Source organism: Schistocerca gregaria, chromosome X (assembly GCF_023897955.1).
Source record: "Schistocerca gregaria isolate iqSchGreg1 chromosome X, iqSchGreg1.2, whole genome shotgun sequence".
Classification (NCBI taxonomy): domain Eukaryota; kingdom Metazoa; phylum Arthropoda; class Insecta; order Orthoptera; family Acrididae; genus Schistocerca; species Schistocerca gregaria.
The window spans coordinates 131,667,436-131,684,260 of NC_064931.1; the positions used below are offsets into that span (position 1 = coordinate 131,667,436).

Sequence of the window (16,825 nt, forward strand, 5' to 3'; positions counted from 1 at the left end):
CTCTGCCGAGCATGCTGGGATTCAGAACAAATGAGGAAATCCTTTGAGCAAGCAGATCTTACCTGCTTGAGAATCATCTGGATTACATGTAACTTGACAATGATGGTACTGAATTCTGTTGGCAAGCAAATCCTTAGGACATTGTCTGGGGAAACAATGGAACAGCTAAGTCCCACTGCTCAGAAATGTCTGTGTAAACCACTGTTATTACGGTGCTCGATTAAAATACGAAGGAATGTATGCTGATAAACAAAGTTTGTTGTATTGAACTTGTTGCACACAAGTAAATTAAAACTTATCTTGAACCTCATTATCAGACAAGATGGCTATTTGCTCCAGCACTGTGGGAAAATCTTATTTATCTTCTATGCATAACTTAGAAATGATTCAAAATTACTCTGTCAATGCAGTGAATTTTACAGATCTACGGCAAAACTTCTCTGAACAAAAGGGTTTTCCCACCACTGCAGTCGAGTCACATCGACAGAGTTTTAGATGGTGTTTTTGTTTAGAATATATAAATGGACTGATCAATTCATATACAGTATAATGTTATTTTCTTGAAATGATGAAGGGCCAATGCATATTGTACTTGCTAAGTTAAAATCTGTTTTGCAATGCAGGTGTCTTGTTTCAAGCGCTAGGCTGGCACAAGTGTTTACTTGTCACATACAGCAAATAATTTCATTTCCAATTGTGTACTTAAACCATAATTCAGACCACACTACCTAGGCATCATGGATCTCCATTACAAAAGAGACTTGAATGATGACAGAATACCATCAGGAAATCAGTAATTCATTCAAGTGTGTTTCAATAAATTAAACATGAAACTGGGGCTATACCTTTAGAAGGAAGTATCGTAGCAATCAGTTTTACTGTAGGATTGTTGACTGCATAACTTTTAACTGGAGCATACTACTAACTGACCCTATATTTCATCCTTCAATTTGCTGTAGAAGCTACCAACAGCTACATGAACACAGATACTGATGCCTCACTTCTGGAATGCAAATGACACTTTACAAGAATATATGAAAGGGGCTCAGTTGCTACTGCATTATCTTACTTGTATTTCACAGTATATACCATATTTACTCGAATCTAAACCGCACCGGAAAAATGAGACTCGAAAACAAGGAAAAAAAAAAATTCCGCATCTGAGCCGCACCTGAAGATAGACTCAAAATTCAAGCAGAGAGAAGAGTTTTAGGCCACACCTCCAAATCGAAACAAAGTTGGTCCATTGTAATATGAGACACAATTTAGGTCAAATAAATGACGATACAGCTACAGTAGTTTGGTTCGAGTCGTAAGCTTAGCAGTTAAGCTTTACCCGGTAGTCATTGCTATGCATCAGGTGCTCTGTCCGTATTTATACGAGTACCCTTCCTTTTTCACGTGCTTCATCTGGTTTAAATTGATTGCTTATTTTTCTTTGACCTGATAACTGCCGTTCTGTTTGTTATAGGTGTTTACGTCACTCTAAGCTGAAAATGCATTACTGTACTGTGTCACGCAGTGTTTGTTGCATTCTGATAATGAGTGTTTATGGCCTGTCGCCACTCGCGGCATGGGTTGCTTTTGTGTGCGCTACCATCGCTTACAATTTATATAAAAAAAAGAGAGAGAGAGAGAGGAATCGTCTCATTAGCGAAACAATGGCAAGAGACTGCTATTTGTAGTTACTTACACTGCTGCTTTCTTTGATAATGATCAATAAGAACCAAATAATAGGCTCCGTATGATGGAAGATGTTCTGAACGAGAGTTTAGTGAAAACTTTTCTCTGTTTGAAAATCTTTGCAGACACCTCTTTCGTACATTATATTCTGCACAGAAATTAGAGTCATCTTAGATTTAAAAATCTAGTCAATTGCCGTGCTTCAATTCTGACTGTATCACTATTAGGCATAAGAATATTATGAATATAAACATGACATGATATATATATATTCTTCCGCCTTTGCTGTTGTCTCACTCTAGTTTCATAATTTATTGGGCAGACAGGATTTAAATGAGACAGCAGCAAACACGAAAGAATACATGGCAAAATGTTTATATTCATATTATTCTTATGGTGAGGAGAATACTGCGTGTGATTCACAATTCATAAAAGTTCCTATTAGCAACCATCTCTTCTCACAGGTGGGAAAAAATTCAGAACGTAGATTTGGCCATATTGACAAACATCCCAGTCTTGCCAGTTGGATTTTCGTAGTACATTGAAATGCTGCTACATTTGAAGATGAACAATACAGAATTTGTATTTACTTTTGTTGGATAATGTATGAAAATGAAGTGGTCGAAACTCGGGGCGCAGAGGTTTTGGCGCCAGTATTTATCTTTGTGTCTGCAAAGCATTCCTGTGTAGCGCTACATATATTCGATGGCAGAAGTTAGTTGTGGTGGCACCTACCAACATTTTTCAGAACTTCCACTTACTTTGCACTCAATTCTAAGCTGCAGACGGTTTTTTTGGATTACAAAAATCGGAAAAAAAGTGCGGTTTAGATTCGAGTAAATACGGTATGTGCTATGGTAAACAGGAAAAATCAAATGAAATATAACTACTTCTCAAATACCTTACTATAACCTTGCAGTCTTGCTATGTTTCAACCTTGACATTTTACCAAACCATGTTGCTATGAGCACTTACATACAAAATAATTCACTATGGGCCCAGAAATGAAAGTTACTAATTTTTCCTCCCTTTGTTGATACTGTGAAAAATATCTCTTAAATTCAACAATAACATTATATTTAGAGGCACTACTGGCCTATCCACATTTAACTTTAGTTTCATATCCTCTATCCATGTGTTACAGGGTATGTGCCTTTGGATTGAACACACACAAAAAGCAAAGCTCCACATGTGGCCCAGACAGGCCAAATGGAAGTGACAGAGAACCATGTCATCCACTACCAATGGCATCTTTGATTGCGGTATGAGGGGAGGAGAGATGGAGTTAGCACACCACTCTCCTAGTTGTTGTTGGCTTTCTGCACCTTGGAGCTGCTACTTCTAATTCAAGTAGCTCATCAACTGACATCATGAGGCTGAGTGCACCCCGTTTCAGTCGCCCTACTAAGGAAAAATCCCTGGCAGTAACAGGAATCGAACTTGGGTCCTCTGTATAGAAATCAGTGACACAGATCTGATGGCTACAGAGACAGGCACAGCTACTTTAAAGATTAACTTAATTTCCAAAAGCAGCTCCTCAACAAATAAAAATCATGGTATCCACTGTATATAATCTTAAACAACAATATTCCTCAAAGTAGCCTCGCTTATACCTATGGACCACCAAGACATCTTGACTAACCAGTTAAATAAACATAAATATATTCTTAGGTATAACGATGTTAAACAGATCGCTTGTAAACATACCTTTACTGCTATGACTGTTTGGCTTGGTTTATGAAGCATTTTCACAACATGTCCATATGTTCCATTGCCAAGTTCACCCAGGTGTTCAAGGTCTTTCAGATCAGTTTCATACCTCTGTGAAAACACAAATGAAATCAACAAACTGTCATTATTACAGTATTTGTGTTTTATGTAACATAAGTAAGTAAAAATAATCAAACAGTTCATTTAAATCATGAGCTGTTCCCAATTTATGACAAACCACTGTTACGACACACATATATCAAGAACATTGTTACTGGATACTCATATAGATGCAGCCTTTTACATTATTATTATTATTATTATTATTATTACTACTACTACTACTACTACTACTACTACTAATAATAATAATAATAATAATAATAATAATAATAATAACAACAACAGCAAACAAAATGGATGCACCTGTTATGTTATTAGACACTAAAATCGCCAGTGACCAGGCTACATTAAAAAAAATTCTGAATGTGCACCAGCCTTCTCATCACCAGTTTAAACAGGACACTACCCTCATTTTACATTGTTGTTGGAACATTCAAATAAAAACACTCCTTAAAAATGGATTACTGACATATGATCACCGGAGCATCAAAAACAAATGAGAACACCAAAGTAAAACACTTTTCATTATAGGAAATGCTCAGATAGATCATGGGTACTTTATCCCATTTCACCAACCAGAAACGGGCTGCGAAGACCAAAGGATTTCACAAACTCCATCTTGGTAACCACTGCAAACTCTTCCTACCTTTTACACATGACCTCCTGACTTAACTGTGACATGACAGCCAGCAATAGTTACTTAATTATTACAGAGTACGTTGATTCAGCAGTAATATTATGGACTTATATTTGGGTGGATGGAAGTTAAAGTCCCTGCACAGTCATCTAGATTTACGTTTACCATAATATCTCTAAATCACTTTTTGTGAATGATTGGATTGTTCCTTTGAAAGGACATGGACTATATCCTTCCACAATCCAAGCTTGTGCTTCATTTCTAATTATCTCATTGATGGGTTATCAAACCTTAATCTTCCTTTTCTTGACATTATTATTCACACCTACATTTACATTTACATATATGTTCTGCAAGTCAGTGTATAGTGAATGGCAGAAGGTACTCTGTACCAATATTACCATCTTCTCTCTCATTCCAGTCACACTGTGAGCAAAGAAAAAATGAATGTCTACATGCCTGTATCCAAACCTTAATTTTTTATCTTATTCTTATGATCTCTCTAGGCAAGATACACAATAGCAACAAAACAATTGCCACAGGTTCTCTAAATCCACCCAGCAAGGTTTCATGAAAAGTGTTTAATCTTTCTTCCAAGGATTCCCATTTCTGTTTACTGAGCATATCTGTTCCACATTTGCATGGGCTACACCAGCCTGCTACAAACTTAGCAACTCTGATCCTCCCCCCACTTTATATTGACATGCTTGCTTGAGAGGGACTCTAAACGCAGGAACAATACTCAAACTGGCTGCACTAGCATCTTATATGATTTTCCTCAATCCTTCCAACAAATATAAGTCTTCCATCTGTCTTCCGTAATACCAAGTTTATGTGATCTCCCATCCCGTGTCAATTCTTCTTCTTCTTCATCTTTGTGTTCCTCTTCCTCATCTTGTTACTGAAACATTTTTGCTTATGCGGGTCGTTCATGCTTCTTAGTATATTGAGAACATTAGAGGTCTCCCTACACTTCTATGTAGAACATGTGATGTTACTTTCGCTTCTGTAGAATATTTGCCACCCTGTATAACATACTAGATTATATTAATTAAATATTCATTGATTCAACGCATATTTGCAAGGATAATCCATATTACTTTACTGATGAGAAAATCTTAGAATTTTATCACATATTTTTTTGTAGGATCTGACTAAAAATTATTATAGGCTTCCCCACATGGTCCTTTTTCCAGATGTAGAGTTACTATCATTTTTTCTCTGTCACTTTCAATGCAGTATATTTTGTAGCAAGAATGTAGTAGTTTCTGTAGTTTATAATATCCTTCAGCTTCAAGCACATCTGTTACGTGTTTATCAGATCTGAACTAAATATTCTCAGTTCATAGTGATTGTCTATCAGTTCGACCAAACACACACAACCTTCCCTTTCTGTCTTGATGACATTCTTGCTTTTGGTGACCATTCCTCATTCAATTGTATCCATCATAGGTTTCCTAATTTACTACCTCACTTTACTTGTTTCACAAAGTTCTGATTCGTCTTGGTAGCCAATGCATGTCCTTCCCACTTGTTTGTAACTGGGTGGAATGTGCTCAGAGAACTTAAATAGCCATGCTGATCATTAGCCATGTCTCACAGAGATACCTCGTAGAGTTAAATTCTATAGATTTTAATTGAAACTTGGCTGTATATACTGTGTATAGACTGAGGTAAAGTTAATCACCTGGTGGGGAGCTCCCTGCTTTTACTAATCAGCGTAAGCAATGTTGAAACTGTCAAGCTGCTCAAGTATGAAAACTGGAGTATTTTCATTTCTAAAATGTGTTGTAGCTAAAACTATTGTGTGCTGCCTAAGACGATGAAATGGTGTTTTCTCCTACCCTAGTGTAAAACATTAATAATTGCCATTTATTTATGAAATGCAGCTTTCTACATGAATCTAAAAGAATGACACTGTTTGGAGTTGATCACTGAAAATTCTTTGCATACGAGGAATAGCAGTGCTATAATATGCAAGTATCTGGGGGCACAGAGTACTTTTTCAATTTTTTGTGTTCAAATGGCTCTGAGCACTATGGGACTTAACTTCTGAGGTCATCAGGCCCCTAGAACTGAGAATTACTTAAACCTAACTAACCTAAGGACATCACACACATCCATGTCCGAGGCAGGATTTGAACCTGGGACCGTAGCAGTCGCGTGGTTCCAGACTGTGGTGCCTAGAACCGCTCGGCCACCCTGACCGGCACATTTTGTGTGCTTGTTACAGTTGCTACCTAGTTTTAAGTGATAATAGAGACTGGAAGAAAAGTCGGTTCTAAATGTACCAATGACGAGCCTAATTCACTCATGGTGAACTGCAGATATCTCCAAGTATGACTGAATGTGTCAAGATACCTCGGTAGATAACCTAACATCCATACTTTCAGATATGATCACACACTGTGTATATACAACTGGAATCTGCTGTCTATATTTTATGGTTTATGAATTTTAAAATGTTAAGTGCTTTAAGGAACCATACCTTCCAGTACCTCAGATATGAAAAGTAAGAAGTTTGAAATAAAAAAATCAGGTTCGGAAACCTCACAGAAACTTAAAAATCATAACAATATCACATCTCAAAGTGCCAGAGAGTTGAAAACAAAATGTGATGAGTTAAAAAGAACACACACAAATCTGTCAGTCAACAACTTAAAATTAGTTTCCTCTGTCCACTCCTCCATTTCATATTCACCAACTGTAACTGAGATGACGCTGCATGCAAGAAGAGAAAGAAATAGACAAATTGTTCTCAAATAAGGAACACTGAACAGGAGATGAGCATAGGGGACATTTTCAGCCACCTTCGTTCCAAGCCCGTATTACTACTATCAATATTAAGCTATCAGTCACAATATCAAAAATTGGCCAAGTGCTACTAGAACTTGTGCTCTGAGGGTTAATTTTATCTACAGATAGTTCATCTATATCAGAAATTGAGAATCTTGACGAGTTTTGCCTGTTACTGCTATTGATACTGGCAAGATATTGGACCTGGGAATTCCACAAATTTCAAGAACATTTTAATTTTAAGTTTAAATTCTTTGTGTAACTGCACATTGGCTATTGTAATTCCTGAGAAAATTGGGTCTTAACAGACTGACAGGCAGACAGATAACAAATGACAAAAAATTCCATGTGATATAATTACAAATTAACAATTTTCAGATTTTATTTTTACTTGTACTGTAAAACCTTGCTTCTCGCTACATTTCATGATTTCAGTGGGAAGTGCCCTGACCATATGTTTTGATTGCATTTACTTAGAAGCTTGTTTTTTACACTCCAAATGGACCATAGACCTTAGTATGTGACATAAATTTCGACTTGCAATTCGTGACATTCTCTGTTACCATTTATAGGATCACTTTGTTGCTCATCTGTCTGTCTGTCTGTCTGTGCAACCTCTTTTCTCAGGAACAGGTAGACATCTCAGATACGGATGGTTCCTTGGCACCGGCATTCTGTTAAAGCTACAGATTGGGAGCTACATCAAATGCATAAGTCATTAGTATAGAGCAAGGGGTTAACCACTGGTACATCAGAGGTCACTAGCCTGAAGACAGCTTAATGAGTCACTACAGATCAACGCCCAAGTTCAGGGACATCTGTTTAATACAATATGGGCTCTGGTAATGGATATCACCTCCACCATAAAAACACTATGTTTCAAGCAACAAATGATGTTCCTGGTTTGTGAGAGATGTAAAAATATATACCATGATACATTCCTGGAAATGGAAAAAAGAACACATTGACACCAGTGTGTCAGACCCACCATACTTGCTCCGGACACTGCGAGAGGGCTGTACAAGCAATGATCACACGCACGGCACAGCGGACACACCAGGAACCGTGGCGTTGGCCGTCGAATGGCGCTAGCTGCGCAGCATTTGTGCACCGCCGCAGTCAGTGTCAGCCAGTTTGCCGTGGCATACGGAGCTCCATCGCACTCTTTAACACTGGTAGCATGCCGCGACAGCGTGGACGTGAACCGTATGTGCAGTTGATGGACTTTGAGCGAGGGCGTATAGTGGACATGCGGGAGGCCGGGAGGACGTACCGCCGAATTGCTCAACATGTGGGGCATGAGGTCTCCACAGTACATCGATGTTGTCGCCAGTGGTCGGCGGAAGGTGCACATGCCCGTCGACCTGGGACCGGACCGCAGCGACGCACGAATGCACGTCAAGGCCGTAGGGGACCGCACCGCCACTTCCCAGCAAATTAGGGACACTGTTGCTCCTGGGGTATCGGCGAGGACCATTCGCAAGCGTCTCCATGAAGCTGGGCTACGGTCCCACACACCGTTACGCCGTCTTCCGCTCACGCCCCAACATCGTGCAGCCCGCCTCCAGTGGTGTTGCGACAGGCGTGAATGGAGGGACGAATGGAGACGTGTCGTCTTCAGCGATGAGAGTCGCTTCTGCCTTTGTGCCAATGATGGTCGTATGCGTGTTTGGCACCGTGCAGGTGAGCGCCACAATCAGGACTGCATACGACCGAGGCACACAGGGCCAACACCCGGCATCATGGTGTGGGGAGCGATCTCCTACACTGGCCGTACACCTCTGGTGATCGTCGAGGGGACACTGAATAGTGCACGGTACATCCAAACCATCATCGAACCCATCGTTCTACCATTCCTAGACCGGCAAGGGAACTTGCTGTTCCAACAGGACAATGCACGTCCGCATGTATCCCGTGCCACCCAACGTGCTTTACAAGGTGTAAGTCAACTACCCTGGCCAGCAAGATCTCCGGATCTGTCCCCCATTGAGCATGTTTGGGACTGGATGAAGCGTCGTCTCACGCGGTCTGCACGTCCAGCACGAACGCTGGTCCAACTGAGGCGCCAGGTGGAAATGGCATGGCAAGCCGTTCCACAGGACTACATCCAACATCTCTACGATCGTCTCCATGGGAGAATAGCAGCCTGCATTGCTGCGAAAGGTGGATATACACTCTACTAGTGCCGACATTGTGCATGCTCTGTTGCCTGTGTCTATGTGCCTGTGGTTCTGTCAGTGTGATCATGTGATGTATCTGACCCCAGGAATGTGTCAATAAAGTTTCCCCTTCCTGGGACAATGAATTCACGGTGTTCTTATTTCAATTTCCAGGAGTGTATGTGTGGTTTTAGAGCCAACAGTGTAAATGACAGTAGCACCCCGACACTCCTGAAGAAGTGAGACAGATGTCAACAGGTCATGAGGATGACAAACTTTAGGCCCTTGAAAAAGATTGGTTTTAATTTATGGTTTTGGTATTAACAAAGCAGGGTGCATGGGATTACACAGATAGCACATTCTAAGGGGTTGCAGTAGACAGAGGTCCCAGCAACTACAAAAACGCACCTACAGTGCATGTATGATGGGTCACACCTCTCCTCCCCCTCACCCACAGAGGAAAATAGAATTTGATAAATCAAGTGATTAGGAAAATGTCTTATGGTGATAGAAAAAGTGAGAACAGTAGGTACCATTGCAACTGGAGTGGTAAGATGCCCACTTCAGTGAGGAGACTCATGGTACTAATCCAGAATGTGCCAGTGGTCAGTCTTACTCCGTGATGATGTACTGGATACAATAATTCCAAAGCCAAAGATGCTGCTGTGCCATAAACCCTTAACTATAGTACAATCGAGACAAGACCATGGCCAAGTAAATACAAAGTTGAGTCACACAATCCACAGCCTAAGCAGGAAGGAAGCAGAGGCTCTCAAGCTTTCATATTCAACAAGTCTCCAGTTAATGAATATGGGGTAGCCATTTCAGCTTTTTATCAAACAGCAACCCCAAAAATTGTGGCTGTGCAACAATGTCCAAATGCTGGATATCCACGTAGTGTTCTGTCTCAAGACAAACTGCGGTATGATGAAAGAAATGTATGACTTGCAATTTTTCAGGAGAAAATTAGCCCTTCAGATGGGTCCTTGGAGTTGGTGCTAAAGATTGGGAACTATACTGAATGCAAAATTCATTGAAATACAGCATGGGGTTAACCACAGGTAAAACAGCTGTCACTAGCCTGTTGAGGGTGATAAGGAAGAGTTCAACACTCGGTATGGAGTTCTGAGAAATGCCATTCTCTTGGGCCATTGGGAGCTGAACAACATACCGGCTCTTACCCAAAGCAATCTCTGGATAAAAATTGATGAATAAGAATTGGCAAGGAGCTTCAAAAGCCCCTGTCATGGAGGGTAAGTAAAATGTGATGGGTTCAAGTGGTGTTAATATCCATTATGCAGGTAAAAAAGATATCAATGAAATGGTGACACCTACAAAAAGCGTATTAACTGCAATTTGCTACATAACCAGAGAGTCAGTTGTGGTTGTCCTTCCAGAAAACCCCACTGACAGGGGAACAAAAGACAGTGATTTGAGACACCAGCAAATCATCCAGCTACTATCCTTTCAAGCAGCTTGCAGAGTGCACTGGGTGAGGCTAATGGGTCAGTAGCTTCTGCTGGATGTTGGCTCTTTGCTCAGTTTAAGGTGTGGGATGACGACATTATCCCTCCATCACACAATGAAAACGCATTCTAGCCAAATAAGTTTGAAGTCTTTTAGTAGACAGAGTCTGAATCACATTCAAATGTTGGATAATATGATTATGAATCAAATCATGGCCTGGGGCCATATCATGAGACGAATCAAGAGCCTGAAGGAGTTTCCAGTCAGTGAAAGTTTCATAATATAAAGCAGGGTTATTTTGGAGGGGATATCTTCGACTTGTCTTATGTGTTCCAAAAAGGTGTGTTTAAGAAGAGGCCACTGGAAGGGTCTCAAAAGGTAATCAACAAGACCTGACACATCAGTAGGAATACCACCATGAAGGAGGAGATCAGGAACAGTTGCTAATCCTCTGAGGCCCAGTAGGCTACAGAGCTTGGCCCATACCTGGGACAAAGAGACATACATTCCCAAGGAGAGGTGTCAGGATCCCAGCATCCATTCTTAATGCATTTAACTGGGTAGTGAGGCATTGTATAGGGCTGCTTAAAAGTGATGATGATGGGCTGTGAAGCAGGTCGCAAGCGATCTGACAGTCCTGAACAGCTGTTGCAATGTCTTTGGTCTGCCATGGTATCAACAGCTGGTGGAGGGGGCCTGTGGAAAGGGGTGTTAACAATTCCATTGACATGAGTGAACATGTCCGAGACATCTCTGATAACCTCATCAACACAATATGGTGGAGAGGGTATGAAGGTGACAACACAGGTATACCACTGGCAGTTGGTCCTTCAGAGAGGCCAGCATGGCAACTGGTCTTTTTGGCAGTAATAAGGAAAGCGATCACTGTCACAAAGATCATCATTTAGTACAACTGCAGCAAAGCCACGAGACTGAGAGATAAGGTCATAAAGTTAGTATCAGAAAAGGTGCCATGGGTAGCACTAAAGTAAGTAACAGTACCATCATTGAGGATCAAGATCACAAAGGAGCTAGTCAATCAGAAGGCACCTACTGAAATCCCAAGGAAGGAAATGGAGGGAGGGGGGGGGGGGAGGGGGGGGGCAGCTGGGTGCTGAGGAATTGTCAGATTAGGGTGGCCATCTCAAGTTATGTAAGAGCCCTGCCAGGGGATAAATAAATGCTGAAATGGTGATCGCTGGGACCACACACATTCGCACTGTTATTGCTTCCAATGGAGTGGAATCCACTCAAGGGTAACACCTCTAGGAACCCACATACACACCCCTCCAGAAGCCAGTACAGACCCAACAGAAGGCACAGTAACCTTGAGTGGTTGGCGAATAGTCATTAGTGAAATGTGTTTCTTGGAGAGCAACACAGAAGGGGAGGACATTAGTTTTTGTAGTTCTGGCAGGTGAAACTGAAATCCATTGCAGTTCGACTGAATTATCACTATCACTTCAAGGGCATCCTGATTAGGTGTGAGGGGCCACATACGCCAGGATCACTCGTGGCAGTAGAACAACATCGATGAACACACATTCCAAGATGCATGGGATGATCTGACGCCTCTGGAACTGCTTTCTCTCAAGATGTCTTCTTCTTCTTCTTCTTCTTCTTCTCCTTACCTATTTTAGAGCATCAGCACTCTTGTGTGGGCTTGTCCAATGCAGGGATAGGACTTGTAGAGGAGCAGGACAACTGTGGGATCTGTAGTCCACAGTTTCTTCAGCAAGTGGCTGGTGTCAGGTCGTTGGTATGTAGATTTCCAGAGACGAAGGTTCCCTAAAGGGAACCGAGTCACCAGTGCATATCACAGTATCCTGTTTCTACAGCCAGATGCAGGGAGTTGAGGTTCCCAAAAATGGTGCTGCAGGAACTACAAGAGGGGACAACCTACCTCCCACAGAGGCTAATTTACTTGCGTGATTACCAGTGTTCAGTGTTGAGGGAATGGAGGGGGTAAAATACTCGAGGTATTGCCAATGGCCTGGCCATAGAAATGGCAAAATTCAACATAACTGGGATGAGATACAAGCAATTGTACTTTTTCTAAACTGCAAAACTTGAGAGGTGATATGAGACCTTAAGTTCCTGGATTTTATGTTCTATAATTAGGATAGCACACTTCAAGGATCAGGGAGGATGACTGTCTCTGCAATTAACACAGAGCAGTGGTTGCTCATATAGCAAGTTTTCCTGAAGTGGCCCATCACAGTCTCAACAAACTGAGTTGTTCACAGAACATGGAGACATATGACCGAAACAATGACATTTACAGCACCACATGGTGAATGAGAACTACAGCTTTACAACACAATCGTAGACCATTATTTTAATTATTTCAGGAAGTGAATTGCCTTCAAAAGCAAGGATGAATGCTCTTTTGTCAGTAAATTATGTATGAAATGAAACACTCATTTCTATAATTTTCTGTGTCATTCCTCACTCACTAACATGCTAAAGTTACATCGTTAGCCTTATACAATTTAAAAGGGGCCATCATATTTATTCAGGGCAACTGTTTACTGTCACAAGAACTTAATTTATTAACATTGTTTGTTTTGTTTTGTTTTCTCTTAGGGTGCAAAAACAACGAGGGTCATATGCACCCATGTCAGAACTGTACAACACAAAGTTATTAACATTGAGTTTTAACTTTTCTCTCAGTTTAAGAAACATATTAGACAACGTTTGCATTTCTATAAAAAAAAACCTTAAAGAATAATTTAGTACTTTTTGCAAACATACAGAAATTTATGAATGTTCACTAATTTCTCAGCTCGTTTCTTTCCCAAATTCCAACAGGCCCATATGTTAAGAAGATTCTCTCAGTGGATACAATACTGGCATGGCAATAAATGAGGCTTTTCACAAAAGTAATAAGTCCTGTTGGTAAGTTTCTTTATTCTGCTGTTTTCAGCTCCATTATCTTCTGCTATTTGTTTGGATGGAACTATATTAAAACTGCATCAGAAAACATATTGTTGGAAAAATATTCAGAATCAGTAATCCTACAAGACATAACACTTGCACTCCACTCTGAATACATCTGTATGAATCAGTTTTCTGTACTTTCTTCTTGTTCAGCAGTTAATCTTCTCCCTAAAATATTGGTTCTAACATATTGGCACTCCTTTTGTTTGGTAATATGTTCTTATTGGGCTCCATAGTTTCACAGCTTGTGCAATACTTGTGCTGTCTGCTTGAAGACGATTCACAACTCTACAAATATCTGACAGTTACGAGAAAAGACGAGTGGCATTTTTACGAATTATAACATTATCCAAGATTTTGCTAATGTTACCAGGAACTTCTTCAGAGTGCTCTGTTACAATTTCTACATATTTAGAATAAATGAGTTTAAGAATAGGTTAGCATTTTGAATAAATTACTCATAATTGTTAATAAGAAAAAAACCAATAAAAACATAAAAAGCCAATTCAACCCACTGGATTGCTTTTTAAGAAAATACCCAAGTCTTTCTCGACCCTGGTAGTTTCTGCAGCTCAATTTATTTTGCTTCGCCCGCAGGCCTTTCTCAGTCTGTTTGTGTGCCTCGCCAGTATAGCATGTATGTGGATTCTGTGCCTATCACATATATTATGTTTACAGGCCTAATGCTATTAGGTGCCACCAGGGACCATTACCACTGCTCGTAGAAAGATTACCAGAGAAGAAGGTTCCCTAAAAGGAGAATAGTGCACACCAGAGAATCCTGCTTCTACAGCAATGACGACAGCACTGTTATTACGCATTAGCTCATGTCTGCAGGTCTCACGGTCACCGAGAGCCCAAAGGTATCCCTCCACTGCAGTGTACTTAAGTCATAGTGCAACCTCCAGCAGACAGTTGCAATTGAAGCTCCATTCCATGCCACTTACGCCGGCTGCCTATGGCATCTCATCTGCTGGAGCTCCTATCAAGTCTGCATCACACAGCATCATTCCAATACATCACCCAGCAGCTGCCATAAATCATAAGGGCAACTCAGTGCAACTGTATATGGTGTTATGGCAGGTTATCGAAGCAATGTTTATTTGGATTTTGATCTGTACGTAACTTTCATCATGGACAATCATTTCTGTTATTGCTGTCTCATGAGAGACTTTACTATCTTCACTGATGCTACAATAAATGTGCTTTGTAAGACTATATGTGGATTCTTCATCTTGCTGTCCACTGTCATCCTACCTGGTCGCACTTGAAATCTGGATATGCTACACTGAACATCACTCTTTTTTACACTATGGATAGGCTATGATACATCAGAACACAGCTACAGAGTTGGTATCTCCTTCAGCTGTTGCTTCCCAGTTATCGTAATCTGTGCAGACTTATTTGTGGCTCCATAAACAAGTAATGGTTCGGTATTCTTTTGTATTGTGTGCTACAATTCAGTTGCTGATGAGGATTTTTGTTTTTGCGTGTTTTCTGCAATGCTGAATTAGTGCTTTTTGAGGTCACCCCTCTTTCTCCAATTACAGACAGTGTCCCTCACAATTTGTAACTGCAGACCCAGCTTCCATGTGCACCACTTCAGACACTTTGAGCTTTGTGTAAGCTATGGTCTGCCTTTCTCGATCAACCCAAATGATCTCTTGTGGTGTAAAAGTTTATTTGACACTACAGTAGTGAAGCCATAGTCACAGCACATAAATTTTTTCTTTAAAAATAAAGGGTTACATCGCCAGTTTCAACAAACCACATCATCATTTTCAAAAATGATAACGTAGTTTGTTGAAACCGGTAATGTAACCCACTCTTTTTAAAGAAAAAATATTTTAAAAAATATTTAAAGAAAAACTATTCAGAATATAGGATCTCTTGTGGTCTTTATCATCGGCAAAGATTGTCACCGACATGCTCTTCTCATTGTCTGGTCTGGTACTTCGGCCTACCGCCTTCTTCTGTACCTTTATCCTGGAGTAGAACTTTCTCCCCTCTCTTACATCCACTAGCAGGACCAGCTCACTGCTCATAACACAGCCCCCCACCATCTCTTGGGCTTCGTGATCCCTTTCCTCTTCTGGGGACATCATCTCTGCTGTCTCAAGACTACCAAATGCCTTTGTTACAGGTTCCACTGCCTCCTGTCACAGGCTCTTTTGTGGCTGGATCTACTGACACCCAGTGCCATGTGGGGCTATTGCAGATACACTGTTCTCTCCTCTGCCCCCGACATGTTTCGACGAGTTCGGCACTGCTGGCAAGGTCCTCTCTAAAATCGACACCTGTGTGGCCTCCATCCCTAACAATGCCAGCTCTTCCGTGCCTGTTTTCCTTATTCTGGCTTCCAGTTCTCCTTCTGTCCTTGTTTGCAGCTTCTCACTTATTTCTCCCCTCTGAGCCCTTTGGTTCCAAGTGCGTCTGCTCCCCCAAGTGTGTTTCCACATGCCTCGACAGGTCACTTGGCTCCGTTGTGTCCAAATTTGCCAACAGCCGGTCTCCTCTGCTTGCTCCTCACACCTTGTACCTTCCACACCTTTCTGTGATGCCTTCCTTATGACCTGATTGTAGTGCTCTTACAAGCACCTGCTGTTCCACACCCCTTCTCTCGCTGCCTGCTGACCTGTTTCTCCTCCAGCTCTCATCTCTGCTCTTCCGTGCTCCTTCACACAGTTCGCGAACTGCACCTGCCTTCACGAACTGTACCTGCCTCCACCACCACACCCGCCACCGCTGGCTCACTTGGACTGCCCCTGCTGCAGACAGCACTCCTGTTGCCATTGGTCCAGCCAGCACTGCCACTGCCAGCGCCAACACCTGTCCAGTAAACACTGATGCAGCACCTCTCACCGTCAGCCCAGTTGCAACTGACCCGCTCATTCATGCCACTGCAGTTTCCGTTGCCACAGATGCTGGCCCTGTGGTCAGTCCTCACGCCCCATCACGCACCAAAGTGCGCTCCTGCGCACTGGCCTGCAACTCCATGCATTCTGTCATATCTTCCTGAGCACGAGCCATTAGGGTTTTCACTATTTACCATGCATTCCCTGGTTTCCATGCCGCACCTCACATTCTGTGTACAGTGTGCTTTCTTAAGGTTCCCACCCTGTGGTGTCCTGGCTTCACTGCCCTCCCATTACCCCTGGCTGGCTGCGAGCTGTCTAGCCCAGAGCTTTTGGTACGGCCTTTGTGGAAGTTTCATCACATGCCCTCTCCTAGATGGACTGACTGTTCTAATTCTGGATGGGGAATTAAATTCTACTCCCCTTAGCATACGGCTACACGAGTAGCAGGGGTT

At 41.6% G+C, this 16,825-nt stretch overlaps 1 protein-coding gene across 1 annotated transcript in view; it reads right to left on the minus strand.

The window, feature by feature from the left end:
• LOC126297663 (dual specificity mitogen-activated protein kinase kinase 7-like) overlaps nt 1–16,825 on the minus strand; it is a 170,759-nt gene that overhangs the window by 114,494 nt on the left and 39,440 nt on the right. The window contains exon 3 of the mRNA XM_049988747.1: nt 3,391–3,504. Coding sequence (XP_049844704.1) covers nt 3,391–3,504 — 114 coding nt within the window. The remainder of the gene's footprint in view (nt 1–3,390; nt 3,505–16,825) is intronic.